This window comes from Oryza glaberrima, chromosome 5, assembly GCF_000147395.1.
Source record: "Oryza glaberrima chromosome 5, OglaRS2, whole genome shotgun sequence".
Lineage (NCBI taxonomy): Eukaryota > Viridiplantae > Streptophyta > Magnoliopsida > Poales > Poaceae > Oryza > Oryza glaberrima.
Genome location: NC_068330.1, coordinates 704,206 through 724,183, shown reverse-complemented (window position 1 = coordinate 724,183; position 19,978 = coordinate 704,206). Strand labels below are relative to the sequence as shown.

The following is a 19,978-nucleotide window of genomic DNA, read 5'->3' as shown; positions in this document are numbered from 1 at the left end:
TAGAATAAGTTATAGTCAAAATTTCAAAATTACGACTAAGCTAGAGTGCATCTGCTTCTTCAGTTCTAATAGACGCAAATATTAGGGAATGACCTAATATCAAAATAATTAGAAGGGGTGAGACTTCGAACCCAAGTCGTCTAGCACAACACCTTATGGAGCTAGCTCTTCAGATCTTATTTATGACCATCTAAATTCTAAGACAACTGACTGACGAAAGAAGTGATGCGCGAAATTTTAGATTCCAAATCTAGATTCTGACAAGCAAAGTGGAAATCTTTGGTTTTTAGTCCATTTTTTAAATTCTTCAACTACAATAATAAATTCTCGGAATATGAAAAATTAAGCTAAATTATTGTTTAGGGGAGTTTTTAGTTGTGAGAGAAATTCTGATTGTCAGAAGCTCCCTGAACAAGCCCTAAGATTCTGATCGGTAGCGGAGCGTAGTGTAAATGGTGTGGTAGCGTTGTCTCACGTCAGGTAAAGGACTAGGTCTCCATCCGTCCACATCGAGGTCGATAGATAAACAGGTAAAAAGAACCGATCGGGTCAAAACTTTAAACTGACAGCTACTACACTCGCTAGCTTAACTATACTGCTCCCTCCGTCCCAAATTATATATAAGGCGCCCGTCATCTTTTTAAGAAAAAGTAAACTCGGTAGTTTTTTTTACTAACAATCATACTAACTATATCTATACTAAGTATTATGCATGTTATATCATTAGATTTATATTTTGAAGTACTTTCATATGATACTAATTTCATATTTGTTAGGATCATAGAATGGAATAAAATACTGATCAAAGTATGCTATTGAAAACTGTGTAAAAAAATATAGGCATTATAATTTAAGACAGAGAGAGTATCTTGGAGTGAGAAGCTCTATTAATTTGCTTCATGTATACGGTACAGCATTATATTTATCTTATTAATTATCATTAGATAATCAGAATTTGAGCGATAATTTTGTTTTAGTAAACTCATCTAATATAACTAGTAATATAACTAGAGTTAGCTACAACACACACACGGATATTTTGCTAGTTTTATAAAATCTGATAAACTCCCGATCATATGATCAGATTTTTCGATATTCTGAGAAAAAAAAGATCATGCTTTTCTATTTCCAATCATGCATAATATAGCATATGCGTCAAGCATCTTTGTACTAGTACTCTCGACTCAACTCCGTCACTCCTAAAAGTCATCTCACTTTTGCAAAAGTTCGTTAAAAAGTACATATCGACCAAACTGTAGCTGGGGAAAAATACTTCCTTCACACACACCTACCACCATGGCCCATTTTTAGACCTTTCCACCTCTCTCTCTCTCTCCCTCTCTCCAAAGAAAGAAGAAAAACTCCATTACATGAAAAAAGAAAGAAATAACAAAATTCAAGTTGGGCCTAAATTCGAGTGTGTATGTTTTCTCATCTGGATGTGGATTGCATGATCTGTAGTTGGTTTGGGCCTTAGCAAGAGGAACTAATGCTTCTTACAATTTGGGCCTTAATTTTTATAAAGGCCTAAATCATACAATTTTGACAGACTTGATAACGGCAACTTAATCCGGCCCAAGTAATATATCATTCAGGCTTGCAATAAGTTCACTTTTGGTCTCTCATATTTACCAAAAACCCAAACTTACAAAACCAGGTTAAATTAGGTTAGGTCATCTGATAGTACTCCCCTAGACGCATCGATGGGGGCGGCTCGGTGATGTGATGGCGCTTGCGGCAACTGAATGTTCTCATTCGCGTCGAAGATGCCTCAAATGCACAAATTTACTTATTTAAGATACTTCTCCTAAAAATAACTTATTTACAGATATCAAGTGTCAACCATTGAACCAAACCAAAATCCAACTCAATTGAAAGAAAGGGAGGCAAAAAGGAAAAAAAGGTATTGATTTGTCTCCTCTGCAAGTATTTTCTGTGTGTTTTAGCTGCTGCGTATGAATCTGAATCAATGGAACAAATCACAAAAAATGGAGAGAGAGTATTGATGGAATAATCATCTAGCGGAGGCTCCTCTCCATCATCTCGTTGTACTGCACTTGCAGCGAGCGAGGAGATCGATTTGCCTCTGCAGCTTCACCGGTAGAGCGGCAATCGCTCGCAACTCGCACTCTCGCTTAACTCTGAAACCTGAAACTCTCTCTACAGTGAACAGTAAACTGAAGAAACAATCTTCACAAGACTGAAGAACAGATCAGGAACAACCAAAGAAGGCGTTTTTTTTCTTCCCCTTTCATTCTCCTCCGCTAGAGAGTGTCACATACATACATACATACATACATACATACATACATACATACATATATATATATATATAGACACACACACACACAAGTGAGACCGATTAAACATCTACTAGATCTTTGAATCACGCCATCCCACGATCACAAACAAACTTGATCATCCTTGAATCGCGCCTGAAGAGGGATGGGGAAGAAAGGGAAGAGGGGAGGAAGAAGAGTTACGTTGGTCGCTGACACGTGGGTCCTACTCGTCACGCAGCTAAAACATGGTATTGTATTGTATTGTATGTACTGGGATCTCGAGTACACCGGTTTTGCAAAAGTTATATCTGGTATTGCGGTTGAAGGATGTAATTCATATCCGACGTAAAGATGAGGGATCTAAAATGAACTTATTCCTTCATTGCTATGTAGCCACTCGTTTCATTACACATCTGGCCCAGGTGGAGTTCAGGGTCGGTGCAATCCACATTATTACGTTCATGAATAATGATAAAATATTCAGAAAAATATAAAAATGTTACTGTTTTGAAGAGGTGTAACTTTCTCTATTAGACTATACCACCAGTAGTTTTGTAAAAAATGCGGGAAAATAAGCGATCATAAACCCAGGAGTAGTTGCAGCAAAAAAAGAGAAAGTTCTCCTTTCAGTGCTGCCAATCTCTGAATTTTCCACATGGCCATGACTTATATGCAAGACGACACTGTTGCTGCTAAATTTCATTGGTGTCCCTTCAAATTTCAACAAAAATTAATTCATCCAGAAGTTGAAGTTGCTTGTGAGTTTTATGATAAGCTTGGCAACAATAACTTATGTCAGGTCTCAGTAATGGTTCTGTTAGATGGATCTCCCTCCCCTTGAGCCCAACGGCTCAAGGGGGCCTTGACCCGTGCCCTAATCGGGGGCGCCCAGCCCAATGGCTGGTGGGCCTCCCTCACCCTGTGCCATATAAAAAGGGGTGGAGGACGGGGCGGCACTAGAGACGAGGTTCGTCACCGCCGCCGCTCCACCCCACAAACCCTAAACCGATCTCGAGGGGGGCGTAGCCAGTGACGGGAAGTCCACCGCCGCGCCACGCCTCGTCGTCGACACCATCGTTGCCGCAACCGCGTCACTGCCTGCGACCGCTGCTGCATCACCGCTATCGGCACCAAGCACACCGTCGCCGCCGTCCACGTCGAGCCGCAACGACAGCGACGATGTCCGGCGCCCTTTCCTCCACGAACATCTCAACCGGTCGGTATCTAAACCCTCTCCCTTTCATCTACAATGTCGTTCATCAATCCAATAGAGACAACCCGACTAGATCTAAACCTAGGTGATCCAACAGAGAACTCTAACAATGGTATCAGACCAACCCTAGGGCTTAGATCGGTTCGGGGATAGAAATCCAAATAAAAAGAAGAGGGGAATTGATCCCCGGAAAAGAGCAAAAGAAAGAACAGCACACGATCCGCACGGGTCGAAAAGAAAAGAGACTCACCTACCGCCGCCGACGCGCGCGGGAGTCATGCCGCCACCGGTCGTCCTCACGCCGACGCGGGAGAGAAAAGAGGGGGCGGCGCCGCGCCGCCGGCTCGCCGGGCGCCGCTGCACAGCCACTCGACGGCGGCGCACTCACTCTCGGGTGAGTGCGCGCGCCGGCGAAGGGGGGTGCGACGGCGCCGCCGCGCCGTGATGCCGCTGCGCCGTGCTGCCATGCCGCCGCGCCGTGCCGCCGTGGCTAGGGTTCCGGCCGGCAAGCGGCTAGGGTTTCGGCCGGCGTCTTTGGCGGCTTGGGGTTTTTGTTACCCCGAAAGAGGTGCCCGGCCGTCCGATCGAAAACCTAAGATCGGACGGCCGGCGATGGCTGGGCTGATTTTGGCCCAAGAGGGCGCGCGCCGGGGGCTCCTTTCTCGGCCCAGGCCCAGGTTGCGGCCTGGGGGAGAGGGGGCACCCGCGCGCGCGAAAGCCGGCCGTGGGCTGACCGGCTGCGCCGGAATAAGTCTATATTAGGTCCCTTGGGGCCGAATCAAAAGAAAAGAAGTTCGGTTTAGGTCCCTGTTTCAGAAGCATTTACAATTATAGTTATTAAATGTGTTTATTTCTTCAACGTGAAATTATTTAGAGAATAGATAAATGTGAGAAATGCTTCTGAACATGTATTTTGTATATTTTCATGCAAATTACAATAGAATTTTGAATTGTTTTTGCATGTTTTACCTCTGTTTAAATTTGAACCAACGGGAGAATTTTTACAGAGAGTAAATAACAGAGTGTTGTTACTGTTTATATGAATTGTATATAGATCTTCCGTTGCAAATAGATGAAATTGATGAAAAATTAGTGTTTCTAAAATTAAATTTCGAACCAACGGGAGAATTTAATTTTAGGAACATTAATTATGTGCTATGATGTTGTAATTTTCTGACCAACGTTGATAAATTGCAATGTTATAGTTATGGCTCTATGTGTTATGTCTATTTTCTGCCCAACGGTGATGTAGACTTAATACATAATATTTTAATGTTAATTTTGTTCTTACAATACATGATTATCTTAGGTGGCTACTTCTTGATGGGTTACATTAAAGATATTCCAACCCTGACAGGTGATAACTACGGAGAATGGAAAAGAGAACTCGACCTTGCTTTTATCTTGGGAGAGGTGGACTGGGTGTTGACTACCCCATGTCCTGTAGAACCTGCTAAACTTTTCAAAGGTGAAAAAGATTTCAAAGGTGAAAAAGAGTTAGATGCTGATGGCAAAAGAGAGAGAGGGACAATGCTTCCCTCATCATGTCGTATGACATTGAGCATGCGAAATGGTCCTCAGCCAACAAGAACTGTTTGGCTGCGGTAAAGAACATGATTGAGCCAACCATATTGGGTTCAATCCCAGAGTATGACACCGTAAGTACCTCGAGAGTATAAAGAGCCAGTTTACTGGTTCTTCAAAGTTTTATGCGACACAGCTGATAAAGCAGCTTGTGACAGAGAGGTACCATGGAGGTGGTGTAAAAGACTACATTCTTAGGATGAGCAACATGGCTTCCAAGTTGAAGCAAAAAGATTTGGGCATCTCAGATGACTTTCTGGTCCATCTGGTTATAACCTCATTGCCAAAGCACTTTGACAACTTTGTTGTCAATTACAAAATAAGTCCAGAAAAATGGAATCTTGAAGAGCTCATCTCTAATTGTGTGCAAGAGGAGGAAAGAATCAAAGAGACCAATGGTGGTTCAAGAGGAGGAAAGAATCAAAGAGACCAATGGTGGTTCAAGAGGAGGAAAGAATCAAAGAGACCAATGGTGACTCCATTAACCTTGTTAAAGATATCAAGGAAAAGTGCCACAGGTCACCCTCCTCAAAAGCAAAACAGCCTTAGCATCTGCCTCAACAACAACAGTTCACAGTTGAGACAGGATTAGTGTCTCCACTGCAAGAAGACAAGACATTCCAAGAAAGATCGTCCTGACTGGCGAAGAAAGGTGAGAACATTATTACATTTGTAAATGAATCTCATTATGATTAGTTATTATAGATCCACATGGTGGATTGATTCTAGAGCAATTATTCATATGTGTAATTGTTTAAAGGGATTCCGTTCAATGAGGACTATGCAAAGAAGCGAAAGATCCATTAGAGTTGCCAATGGAGTTGAAGCAAAAGTTGAAGCTGCTGGAGATCTTTGCCTAGAGCTCGCGAATGGCTTCACACTTTTATTTTGAGATGTTTTTTATGTCCCTTCTTTGCAAAGAATTAAGTGTATCCAAATTGGATTTTGATGGATATGATTGCCATTTTGGAAATGGAAAATGTGAACTATGGTATAATAATGCATGTGTTGGTCTTGCTCTGTTGCAAAATCAGCTTTATTTGTTATCTCTTTCTGAGAATGTGAATGTTGTGTCCTCGTTGACAAAAGAAAAGAAAGCGAACTCCTGATGTCTCATCGAAATTATGGCACTGTCGTTTAGGCCATATTTCGAGGGGGAGAATTGAGAGACTGGTTAAGAATGTAATTCTTCCTCCATTGGAGTTCTCAGTTTTAGAACAATGCATACAATGCATAGAATACATCGGTGCCCAAAACACCGTATGAGCTATGGATCCTCCGTGTGTGGGGGAGTCTTGCAGAGGTTAAAGTATTTAACCCAAATATTAGGAAGTTGGACCCCAAAACAGTCAGCTGCCATTTTATTGGCTATCCTGAAAGATCAAAGGGTTATTGTTTCTACTGTCCAAACAGTTATACAAAGTTTGTAGAAACGAGACATGCCGTCTTCTTGGAAGACGAAATGATTAGGGGGAGCTCGGTAGTTCGAGAAATTGATCTTGATGAGAGGTGGGTGTCTGAGCCCGCTCAGTCGATTCAAGAGCCTTCTTCTCTCTACCTGTTGATGTTGTGCTTGCAATGCATGACGTTGCGGTACCAACACCTGTTGTTATCTCTCCTGTGGCAACAATGAATGAAAGTGAGGAACCTGTTTTACAGGATTCAACAGAAATTATTGCCACACCAGAGGAGGAGCTGCAACAGCCTCAAACAGATAATGTGCCAGAATAGGAGACCCCTAGAAGGCGAGTCAGAAGATCGGTTATCCGTGATGACTATCAAATTTATAATATAGAAGAGTCGCATATGGAGGATGATCCCACCTCATATGAAGAGGCCATGAGAAGCGCTCGCTCATCTGAATGGTTGGAAGCCATGAAAGATGAAATGAAATCAATGAAATTAAATGGTGTCTGGGATTTAGAAGAAATTCCTAAAGGAGCCAAAACAGTAGGCTGTAAATGGGTCTACAAAACCAAATATGACTCCAGAGGGAATATAGAAAAGTTTAAAGCGCGACTTGTGGCAAAAGGCTTCACGCAAAAGAGAAGGGATTGATTACAATGAGACATTTTCTCCAGTCTCTTGTAAAGTTTCCTTCAGAATTATAATGGCACTGGTGGCACATTATGATTTAGAATTACATCAGATGGATGTAAAAACGACATTTCTAAATGGAGATTTGGAGGAAAAGTATACATGGCACAACCGAAAGGTTTCGTCATGAAAGGAAACAAAAATATGGGATGTCGTCTAAAGAGATCCATTTATGGATTAGAACAAGCTTCGAGACAGTGGTACTTGAAGTTTGATGGGACAATAAAGAAATTTTGGGTATTCAAGAGAATATCGAGGACAACTGTATTGATTCAGAGTTAAGAATGGGAGATTCATTTTCCTAATTCTGTATGTAGATGACATTCTACTGGCTAGTAGTGATGTCAGTCTACTGCAGGAAACAAAGAAATTCTTGTCCTCAAAGTTTGACATGAAAGATCTCGGTGAGGCTTCATATGTTTTGGGCATAGAGATTCATCGAGATAGAACATAGTATGCATTGGGACTTTCTCAAAAGGCATATATAGAAAAGGTGTTGAAGAAATTCAACATGTACAGATGCAGTGCTACACCTGCTCCTATAGTGAAAGGCGAAAAGTATGGGGCATCGCAATGTCCTAGAAATCAGTATGAGCTCAATGAAATGAAAACAAAGCCATATGCATCAGCTGTAAGAAGCCTACAGTATGCGCAAGTGTGCACACGACCTGACTTGGCATTTGTTACCGGGTTACTTGGCAGATTTCAGAGTAATCCAGGCCCAGAGCACTGGAAATCGGTATAGAAAGTCTTGCGTTATTTGCAAGGAACAAAAGGCCTCATGCTGTCTTACAGAAAATCAGAATCGCTCCAGATAGTGGGGTATTCAGATTCTGACTTTGCAAAAGATAATACAAAGTTAACATCGGGATACGTGTTCACCTTGGCAGTAGGAGCTATTTCATGGAAAAGCTCAAAACAGACCACCACCGCAGGGTCTAGTATGTATGCCGAGTTTATAGCATGCTATGAGGCAACGGGGCAGGTGAACTGGCTAAAGAAGTTCATACCCGGTTTAAAGGTGGTTGACAGTATTGAGAAACCACTAAAGTTATACTGTGATAATGAACCCACAGTAATGTGCTCTCACAACAATCAGTCAAGTGGTGCTACCAAACACATTGACATAAAGTACTATGTTGTGAAAGATAAAGTCCGGGATCAAACAATCAGTCTCGAGCATATTAGAACAGAAAGGATGCTCGCGGATCCGCTCACGAAAGGCCTACCTCCCAACATGTTCAAGGAACATGTAGCATGCATGGGTTTAAGGGAAGCCTTATGAATCCTAGACTATAGGGCCCAAAAGTTAAAGTATCTGTTTCTGAATAGAGATGTGTATAGTGGCTGTCGAATCCATCGGTAATTAACCGTGACGATGAAACATGCTCTATATGTAAATCTGTGATGGATTAGAAAAAGCTAAAAGAAATAGTGAGATTAAGGGGGAGAATGTTAGATGGATCTCCCTCCCCTTGAGCCGTTGGGCTCAAGGGGGCCTTGACCCGCGCCTTGATCGGGGGCGCCCAGCCCAATGGCTGGTGGGCCCCCGTCACCCTGTGCCATATAAAAGGGGTGGAGGACGGGGCGGCACTAGAGACGAGGTTCGTCGCCGCCGCCGCTCCACCCCACAAACCCTAATCCGATCTCGAGGGGGGCGCAGTCAGTGACGGGAAGTCCACCGCCGTGCCACGCCTCGTTGTCGACACCATCGCTGCCGCAACCGCGTCACTGCCTGTGACCGCCGCTGCATCACCGCCATTGGCACCAAGCACACCGTCGCCGCAGTCCACGTCGAGCCGCAATGACAACGACGATGTCCGGCGCCCTTTCCTCCATGAACACCTCAACCGGTCGGTATCTAAACCCTCTCCCTTTCATCTACAATGTCGTTCATCAACCCAATAGAGACAACCCGACTAGATCTAAACCTAGGTGATCCAACAGAGAACTCTAACAGGTTCTATTGTAGTTTTTTTTATTTTTCTTAAATTAATTGTGAAGGTGGAAAGATTTTAGGTCCGATTTTTCTTATAAGCTGATATGAACTCTCTTTTCGGTCCGATCAAATTAATTAATATAGGATGTGAAGGTATGATAAGCGCTGATGTTCCTATAGATTTCTGCCTAGAAATGATCTAGACCCCTCTCTCTCTCTCTATATATATACTGTTGTAAGTGCATAAAATGGTTATCTGATCTCAAGCGCATGTGGCAACACCGTACCGGCAAAGATAAGATGACCTGACCTGATCGACCACTATGCTTTAGCAGCGATGGCTCACTGACGCATCTAATCTTACTATGCTATCCGCAGACCCAGGATGAGATAATTAATTTGTTTGAATCAAAAGGACCCTCTAATTTGCTCGCTGATGTCAGCTGTATCTGTTGTAGACTGAGTGATCCATCATTATCCTTTTTGTTAAAAAAAAAAGAAAAACTGAAACATGGGCAATAAACTCCTATATCTAGCTATACTGACAATACCATATCGTGTCTCCTTGTATCATAAATTTATTATAGGCGTTAGTTTCTATTGGCTATGCCCGTGTTTAGTTCCCAAGTTTAAACCAAAAAACGTCACATCAAACTTTTCTATACATAAACTTTCAACTTTTTCGTCATATCTTTCCAATTTTAATCGAGCTTCTAATTTCAGCATGGAACTAAACACACCCTTTCTTTGGAAGCCAGTTATTGTGGCAGGACTGCAGCATCTTAAACAGTGTCTCTATTGCTGATCCAGTTATTGCAGACTTGCGGTATAGCGCTGTGACTTTCGAACACAACCATTATTTAAAAAACAAATATATACTACTAGTACAAGTAAGGTCATCACGCACATCTTTCAGTAACAGAAAGTAGAGCATCGATGGAGGATGAAAAGTTTATAAACGCGTAGGGGGGGAATTTATTCAGCTGCAACAACTGACAGAATCTGTGTACATTTGATGAATAATAAGCCAAGAATATTCAGCTTTATGTAACATGTTTCTTCCCACAAAAAAAATAACACTAGCTCTACTTTATGATGTACCGGTAAGAGAGAAACAAGGGCAGGCATGATTCTTGCTCTCTCTACCAGGGGCCATCAGAAAATATCAATGGGATGTTACTCTCAAAAAACACAAAATAATTGGAGAATTTGATAGCCGAAAAAAAAAAACAGTGGACCGTGGGGGAACATAATTAACGGAGGTGAGCTCACTGATCTTGTGTGGGGTTACTGACACACTATGTCACTAGCTAATTAATGCCATTGTGGTTAACCACTAGTGGTGTAAACAAATCACAGAGATAATGCTAGGTTAATCAGAATTAGGAGCATAAAGTGATTGCAAAAGGAGAAAAGAAAGGCCTTGGCCTGCCTCCTTATCACCACCTTTCCCACCATAAATTTTTATTCAATTCATCCCTTATCACCAAAGCCACTTGGCATTTTTCCTTTCTTGCAAGTTGCATCAACCGTGGAGAGTTATGCTAGAGCTACACCTACAAAATGAACTCATAGGATAGGGCATGAAATTCCTCTCAGTGAGTTGTCAACAGTAACACACACTCTGTCAGTGGAGCATTTTAAAGGGAAGCTAGCTCTTGATATGACTACTAGGTGGAAACTCAGCGTGTTGCTGCGTGAGATTTTGGATTTTAGAAAATTCTAAGCATGAGTTGCAAATTAATTAACTGGATTTTAGGCTAACTAGATAGGGCTTGGTTTTGTGGTTTCCAATTTAAGGGCCCTATCTTTTCGCTTATGCTTATATTTATCAGCCAAAATTTGAATTTTTAACCTTAAATTTGGAGCTGATTTTAAGATTTTTTTTTTCATCGAAGTTTATTTTCCAGCATTTGCTTTTAGATCGCTAAGAACACATATATAAAAGTTTTATTCACAAATTACTTTTCGTTTGCTATTATACCATTTCGCTTATTCCACGAACAAGCGAAACGATGGCTCCGTAAATGTCATATATGCCATATTCTAATAACTAACAATTAATTATTCGCAATGTGAAGACATGTTATCTGATCAATTCTTCAAAAACTAGAACTAATTATTCACCAAAGAAGAGAAAATAAATATATATATTGCGGCCGTTAGTTAGGATAGATTATATTTGCATATATATCATATATATATATATATATATATATATATATATATATATATATATATATATATATATATATATATATATATATAAGCGACCGAGTTTTTTTGCTAGTGCGCGTAGCAATTTTTGGTGCCCATAGCCCAATAGACGGTGTAGATCAGCCATTAATCCACTCTCCTAATGACAGTGAGATTAAAAACAGCTGTATGAGATGTGGTTTGAACTATTGGAGGGATGGAAAAGTTAGATGTGAAGAAAAGCTGGAAAGGGACATGCACAATATATGGCATATTGGGGATGCATGGTGATGAATGGATGGATGTATTATCCCTGGCTTCTGAATTCCTTCCCTACCATTTCAGCCTGCTGCTCATGGCCTCTTGATCTGAGCTTGGCATATATCTTTTTGAGTTACTCTCTCTTGACTTGTGTGTTGCTTGGAGAGAGTTGTATTATTAGATTCCCATGAAACCACTGCCGCCATGCACTAGCTATACTGTGATTGCTTGCTGGTATCTTGGAATATATAAAATTTTTTGGGGGGTGAAGATTCTGTATATTGTGCATGCTCTATATGCGCTCTCAATGTTGTTGGGAGAGAGTCAAGATTCTTTTGTGTTAATTTCTTGGGATATATAGAACCAAGTTTCAGATGATATCTAGGTCATCTGATATGGCAGCACCATGAGTACCAGTTTGATGCTTGGTGATGAACATAATTTGCACAGCTAACCACCCTGGAATTAACTCCTCATGTAAATTAGGGGAAGTTTAATTATGAGATGTTAAAGTATTAATTAGTGAATCACTGGAAAAAAAGTCCCTGGAATGAGCTCTTCATATACATAATTTTCTTTGAATATGGTCTCTTCATATATTTTTAGATAATGGAATAGAATATATTAATTGCATGAGTCTAATTTTGACTGTATTTTGGTATAATTGAAATTCTACTTCTTCAAATATGTCAAACTCTGTTAAGCACTTAATAATGGGTCCACTCTCATCTGAAAAACCTCATTAGCACTGCACCAATACAAGCAAATTAAAACCAGTCACAGAAGGCCGGTTTTTACGAGGTAGAACAGGTTAATTGCAAACCACTGCTTACACTGAATATATGACACATAGTACAATCATAGTACATATACCATGAAATTAAAGCAATATACATATAGCACTTGATCCCATCAGTCTTAACTACTAATACTCTCTCCCCTACATGTACACAAGCTAGGCATGCTGATTGATCAAGCTATAGCTAGATATATATAAAGCAGAGTTGTCTGACAAGCAATGCATAATACGTGCATCATCAGGTGTAATTACAGTAGACAGATGCAAGGATATGCAGTGCAAATATAGATTTCGCAGCTCGTTCATCAGATGATGAGAGTCGTCGTCGATCGATCGTCAGCTAATTAAGCTAAGAGCAGCAATTGAATTAAGGCGTTGCTTGTTTGCAATTTGACTAGTACTATTGCGAGGCATCGAGCATCTTCTTGTAGTACTCCTCGTCGTCGATCCTCCACAGCGAGTAGTCGGTGCAGAATTCCCAGACCGGCGACGGCGGCGAGGCCATCGCCGCCGCGTCGTAGCAGCTCGTATCGGTTTCCGCCGCCGCGATGTCGTTCCAGAGCTGGTCCATGGTGTAGTCCATCGTCAGCAGCTGGCTCGCCGGCGTGGTGGCCGCCGCCACCAGCTGGTCGACGGCCTCGTCCTCGCCGCCGCAGCTGCTGCTTTCTTGCAGCGCCGCAGCCGTTGCCATCGTCGTCGTCGCCGTGGTGAGCGAGGAGGACAAGGAACCGGAGGAGGTCGTCGGCGCCGGCGATGGTGAATTGGTCTTCTTCTTGGCGTGGTGGGCGATCTTGCGCATGTGGGTTCGCCAGAAGTTCTTGATCTCGTTGTCGGTGCGGCCGGGGAGGCTGCGGGCGATGCGGGACCAGCGGCTGCCCCACTGAGAGTGGAGGTGGAGGATGAGGCGCTCCTCGTCGGCGGTGATGCGGCCGCGCTTGAGGCCGGGGTGGAGGTAGTTCACCCACCGGAGACGGCAGCTCTTGCCTGTGCGCTTCAAACCTGAAAGGTGAAACCACCAAGGCCAACATGTGCCAGGGAGACAGCCATCCAGAGGAGGAGGAAGAAGAAGAAGAAGAAGAAGAAGCAGATGGTTAACACCTCAGTTTCCCGTGCGTTCTAAGCTCATGCATGCATGCCTCCATCTCCTAGTTAAGTACTGTATCATCCATCGATCATCGACCGCCTCTAGATTAATTAACTTCGATCATGCAACACCGCATGTTAATTTACGCATGCATATATGTAAAAGCCATCACATCGATCCCCACAACTGAAAATGGAACATTTATGTGTAGGCATCTTAACCAATTCAGAGTTTCAGATGAATATCAAATTTTGTTTTATCAATATGCATATCTAAATCAATTTCAGAGCTCCAGATAAAAAGAAATCAATTATTTGTATTGACGCATGCATCTAAATCAATTCATTCAGGGTTTCAGATAAAAAAAGAATCATTAGCTGTTGCCAAATTGGTATATATGAAGAAGAAATTAAATGTGATAAGGGGATAGATGGATGGATGGATATATGCATGTGTGGGTGTTGCATGATAAGAGAGAGAGAAAGAAGAACAAGAACAAGAACAATCAAGAAGAGAAAAAAAAAAGAAAGAAAAAGAAGCAGTCGATGGATGGATGGATGTTTGATGGGAAGGAGATATATATAGAGAGAAAGGGAGGCATGCAGTGCATGTAGCTAGGTCACCCGCCACCGCGCAAACCTGAGACCTTTGCTAAGAAATCCCAACGACGTTCCCCGAACAAGCGCACGAACCATACCAGTTGGACGTCCTCCTGCTCCGTCCATGGCCCCTTCCTCATCCTACCTCCTCCACTTACTTCTTCTTCTTCCCCTTCTCTATTCTTCTTCTTCATCTTCGTCTTCATCATCTCGTTGCCTCCTGAACCACACATCATCCTCATCATCATCTCCTCCTCCGCTTCCGCCTCCGCCATCGTCGCCGCCTTCTTCACCACCATCCTAGCTATCTCAACACCTCAAAACAAGATCGATGAACAAGCTAGCTAGCTAGCAAGAAAGGTATACTACTCTGAAATATTGTGAGTTGTGAGGAGGAAGAAGAAGAAGAGAGGATATACTTGTTAGCTATGATTAATAATGGAGGCTCTGTAGTGGCCACTTGGGATATATATAGAGGTTGGAGGAAGAGGACAAGCAGACATGGACAATTGGCAAACCTCAATCGACTACAAATAAGCTACTAGCTAGCAAATTAAGTGATGAGTGAGTGGAATTAACCAAGTGCCAAGTGCCAAGTGCATTGCCGTCTGTATCATATCATCTCACATCATCAGTGCGCCGTGATGTCTGCAGCTTAGCAAAAGCTATAGCTAGTGCAATGCACATCGATCTATCTATATTGGTCCATGATTGCAACGATCGACGAGCTAGCTAGCTGGAGAGTGAATCCGTGATGGCGATCGATCCATCGCTGCATGCTGCATCCATGGATTAATCGATCGATGGCTGCAATTAATTTGAGCGTGCCTGGCTCGTGCCCCGGCTATTTCTGACCTTTCAATTCCCCAATGTGACACTTCTATTTCCCAATATCGTGCTTGTTTGCTTTGCCTCTTTGTCGTATATACCTCCAAGGACCATTTGCAACTATCTGCAGTATTGTTGCTGTCATATGCGTGTTCAACAACCCATTTCTTCGAATTCTTCTTCTTCTGCTGCTTCTAGTGTTGGTGATTTCACATTTGTCGCCTCTCACTGCCACGACTAACAGGTTCTAGATCACCTTTTTTTTTTCTCCCTCTGTCTCCAACGTTTCAGAAGCACCAACAACGGCTCACGTTATGCGCGGGGTTAGATAGTAACAATGGGTGGTGGCGGAGCCAAAAATCTCTCAAGAGTAGGGCTCAATTGATGTAATTTTTATAGGTTTACTTTCTTTTTTTTTCTAAATTCTTAAATTTAGAGTGCTTTCAATGGGTATTTAGGACCAGGAGTAAGGCTCTAGCCCTAGCTGCCCTACTCCTGGTTCCGCCCTGTCAATCGGTGTATAGCAATCTTGATATATCTACCAACAACAAATCAAAGTGTCACTTCTCATCTTTCTCCTTCTGTATGACTTAGGGTGAACGTACAGGAAAGGCCTCACATGTCTGGCGATTTTTGGTGTATTAGTGCATCACCTTATTTGGTGTTACGTAGTATTTCCTTTATTTTTTAATATATGACGCCATTGATTTTTATATATATATGTTTGATCATTTATCTTATTCAAATACTTCCTCCGTACTCATAAAGGAAGTCATTTAGGATAATGTTTAAGTCAAACTTTGCGAATATAAATCATGAATAACTTTCAAATTGTTGAGTTTGAAAATATAAAAATTATATGAATAGATTTGTCTTGAAAAATACATTCATAAAAGTATACATATATCACTTTTTAATAAATATTTTTATAGAAACAAGAAATCAAAATTGTGTTTTGGAGACCGCGTCGCTGTCCAAAACAACTTATTTATTTTATTGTGACTTGATTTATCGTCAATGTTCTTTAAGCATGACTTGATTTTTTTATATTTGCACAAAAAAAAGAATAATACCAATGATCAAAAATTTGTCAAGAAGTAAACAACGTTATATATTGAAAAATTGGAGATGTTACATATTAGTTGATTAGGTGATGGTGCATCTAGAGCATATGTTAGACTCCGTTGGCCGATGCAATCGTGTCTGGTAAGTGGGTTAGCCTTGAGTTTTATTTGCTCTTGATGTAGAGATGCAATTAGCTGCATAGTTTTGAGCATCTTTTTTTTAAAAAAAAAATAATCAGTGGCTCTCTAGCGAGTGTTCTTGCAATTGTTCTAACGCCCCGGCCTCCCTACCTTCAAATCAGTGGAGAGATGACACTCTAATATGGTCTTAGACAAGTCAACACATATGAGATGGAGATCCCCTTACATGTCTTGCATGATTCTTGACGCCTTCTAGACGATCAATAACTAGCTAGCAACTGCAACTATGTTACTTATTAACTCACATGTTGCAATTCTTAAGAATATCCTTGCTTCTTTTCTAAAGGAAAAAAAGAATGAGAGAACTTGTTCTCTATTGATGATTGACAAAAAAAAAAAGGATCAGGGCAAGCATGCAGCCCACATTCTAGCTTGCATGCATCATATACATAGAGATAATAAGAGATATCCATGCAAAGCTGAGTTAAATCAAAGTATTTTGTGTTGATCAAGACTTGAAGTTAGCTTTGTATTTGACTTTTGAAATATAGGTTCTACACTTTACCATTTTATTATGTACTTTATTTCAAGTATTTTGAAATATAAGTTGTGCACTTCTACTATACCACTTCGTATTAATAGGCATAGTGAAGTTGTAGTGTAATATTTTGAAACTATTTTCAATTAACAACATATCTAATATGTTTTTCATGTACCTACTCTTTTTACATACATATTGGAAAAAACTTTTTTTTCCTAGGCCATTATTGGAAAAACTTTTGAAAAGTGCACAGTTGACATACGTAAACTAGACACTTTCTTTGAAATTAACATTTGGCAGGAGCTCTGCCATTATATTAAGGCAAAATTTACTACAGTACACTTAAAGTTCATTGTCTTTACTGTAGGACACCCACAAAATATGTATTGGTTGCAGGATATCGTGAAAACATGGTAATTATCTGCTGGACACTTAACACATTATTTTTATTATATCCGGTGCAAATAGAGAGAGAAACAACGCGGAAAGTATAAATTTGCCCTTTTATCCATTGGCTTGTAAGACGACTTGGTCTAGGTCGAACTAGACCCAATCGATTCTCACTCCGTCGATGTAGTCCATTCTCACTCCCCTAGTCATGGTAATTCGAAATAAACCTGATGGGGTTATTAAAAAGAAACATATCCTACGAGCAAACTTGTCTTTTCTAAAAATTTCTCTCTCTATTTAGACCAAATATAATAAAATAACATGTTCATTGTCCAATAGTTAATTACCATGTGTTTTGTGGTGTCCTACAAAGATTATAAATTTTGAGTGGCATGCAGCAAATTTTGCCTAGCTTATATTAAGAAGAGGGGGATTACAAGTCAGTTACATGACTAGCTATTTGCTAAAAAACATCTGTGGCAACAACAGCATTGCCGCCAGAAGGAAAAATTTACATACTTATAGCTAATTCTTGTTGATTAATATATTCTAACGTCGCTAGCAACTAATCTTGATGATTATCTTGAAAGTGATTTTACAGTTATTGAGGATATATCGGGAGGTACCATATTTTGTGTAATTTTTTTCTTTCTTGAAAGATCTTCATATTTCTTTCTTATTGGTCTTTCATGGCTAATTATTGCAACCAATAGTTGATTATCCTGGAAGGTAAAATTACATACTCATATTTCCTATTGGTCTTTCATGGTATCTGTGATATGAATTTGATGGTTACTTGCCATGTTTATATATACTCCTTTCCTAAATATTTGATGCTGATTAGTTTAATTTTGATCTAAGCAAAGAAAAAAATGGAGGGAGTACGTCCTAACAAGACAATAGTACTATGTTTTGTATAGAACAAACTAGAATTGGCATAGCCAATATATATGGTTTCGAATTAAACAACTCGCACTTTTAGTTAGTTTGGCTTCAATGTCGGAAAAATATAAAAAAGAAGAGAGGACTAGCAATTTGCAACGACAAGCCAACATAATGAACAATCTACAGCTACTGATTAGAGCCTAACAACAGTGATCTTTTTTTTTCCTTTTTCTTTTGAGAGATGTGTGGAGTGTGGGGGCATGTCATTAGGGAATTAAAGCCAAAGTAGTCGCCGTGTGTGGTCTACCACTCAATCTTGCTATTAGTGGTATACATTCTACCCAACGTTATCGCACAAAAAGGTGTACACCACTATCCATTTTAAATCATTGTTCTTCTTAGATTTCTCTCTTGCTTATTAGTACTTAATGCCTAGAAGAGAAATGGTTAATCTATTATACAAGGCCAAAACCAGCCACCAAGTTTACTGTCAATACATATGAAATGCCTTGTTAATTAGTATCAAGGAAAAAGAGAGATTTGTATATACAGTTGTTCATCAGGGAGTCTAATCCACATTATAATATTGTAAATTCACTGCTGCCAAAAGGATTATTGTAAGAAATCAAAGTTAGTGTTGTATGTTAAATATAATTCTACTTCAAAAAAAAAAAAGTCTAGCGTGCCCCAATGGGTAATTTGGTTAGTTAACATAAAATTATGCTCCAAAAGACAATCAGGGCATACGCATAAAAATTTTCATACACGTAATAGTTAATTTTTCATACACATGATAGTTTTCATAGAAATTCTATGGAACAAAATCGACGACTCAGTTTGGATTTCCAAACATATACAGAGAGGTTCCAAAAAAATTTTAAAGAAATGAAGGATATATAGATTACGGCTTCTACACCAACTAGGCATGCATACAACCATTTACTAAGTATAACCTTTATAACATCTTTTAAAGTAAATACTACATATTGTTCTTGTGCTTAGGTAGTGTTCATTTTAGATTATTGGCAGATGAAATATGATGGATGATCTACTAGATTATAACGATAAATTAAATATTATATATATTATAAACTGGATAAATAGTTTTAAACAAATAGTCTAAAATAATGCAATAGAGTTTTTCTTTAAGAAAAGCATGAAACAAAGCAATCCATGACAACCGATGGATAACCTGAAAATAGCAGGGCCTTAATTAGTTAATTAACCATAGTGGTATAAGTGGTGTTGAATTCCACTAACTCATTCGAGAATTATCTCCATGTTGAAAATGCTAGAGTTATACCGATGTCAATTTCTTTTCCTGGAGGTAGTGGTATGATGGATGAATTCCCAGGATCACAGTTAAGCTAGAGCCTTTCTCATCATTCCTCCCAAGAAAGGTTAAATCGATGGGATAAGTGCTGTGGAACATCGTGCAACGTACGGTTCAAATTGCAACATAATGCACGGCACGATCTGTAGTAATGTACTATGATACATACTTGTCCTCCGCCCAAGGATCGTAGCTCCCCTGTTCAAAAGAGTTTTTTGTTCAAGCTTTTTGTCATGTCAAGGAGAGGCCATCATCATTTTTTTTTTTACACTTGAAACCTACATCAGCAAGATTAGAAGACAGTGCACACCACTATCATCAAGTTGATCCCGGAATAAGACAAGCAAGAACATTTTTTTCCCCTCAATGAATTTATATACGAGTAGTTGATCAGCTTGGTTGGATTGCAACATTTAATCTTAGTACATTGATTTGTTTGCATTGAGTGCTTCCTCTCTGGTTTTTCTTGTTGAATTACACTAGTTAAATATGTTTTTACTTCTATTAGTTTGTCTCATGTTTAACCTTAATTGACTGAGGAAAATAGGAGGATTTTTACTTAGAGAGGAAGGTAGCATCTGGAGATAGAATTTGCTGACGTGTGAAAGTCAGGGAAAGGTGAGATGGACAGCACCAAGCATGTTGGATTGGCCTCATCTCTTCTTTATATCATCAATTGACACCATCTTATATATTCTTATCCCAAGATTATACAATCCATTCAATTTGGTTCTAATGCACT

At 40.2% G+C, this 19,978-nt stretch overlaps 1 protein-coding gene and 1 long non-coding RNA gene across 3 annotated transcripts; one reads left to right on the top strand and one right to left on the bottom strand.

Annotated features, from left to right (window-relative positions):
• The first annotated feature begins 3,388 nt into the window (after window positions 1-3,388).
• Window positions 3,389-6,189, top strand: LOC127772971 (uncharacterized). The gene is made up of 3 exons (XR_008017487.1): window positions 3,389-3,498; window positions 4,853-5,731; window positions 5,840-6,189. It is a non-coding gene; the product is annotated as an uncharacterized LOC127772971 (long non-coding RNA).
• A 6,174-nt stretch (window positions 6,190-12,363) lies between these two features.
• LOC127773904 (transcription factor MYB59-like) lies at window positions 12,364-14,506 on the bottom strand. 2 transcript variants are annotated; one of them, XM_052300137.1, is made up of 2 exons: window positions 14,095-14,506; window positions 12,364-13,370 (listed from the first exon to the last, which is right to left on the bottom strand). In XM_052300137.1, exons 1-2 carry the CDS (start codon window positions 14,351-14,353, stop codon window positions 12,772-12,774), a joined length of 858 nt encoding a protein of 285 aa, XP_052156097.1. In that variant the 5' UTR covers window positions 14,354-14,506; the 3' UTR covers window positions 12,364-12,771. The 2 variants fall into 2 exon arrangements, with proteins under 2 accessions (XP_052156097.1, XP_052156096.1); XM_052300136.1 differs by having other exon boundaries at window positions 14,153-14,506.
• Window positions 14,507-19,978: the final 5,472 nt, after the last annotated feature.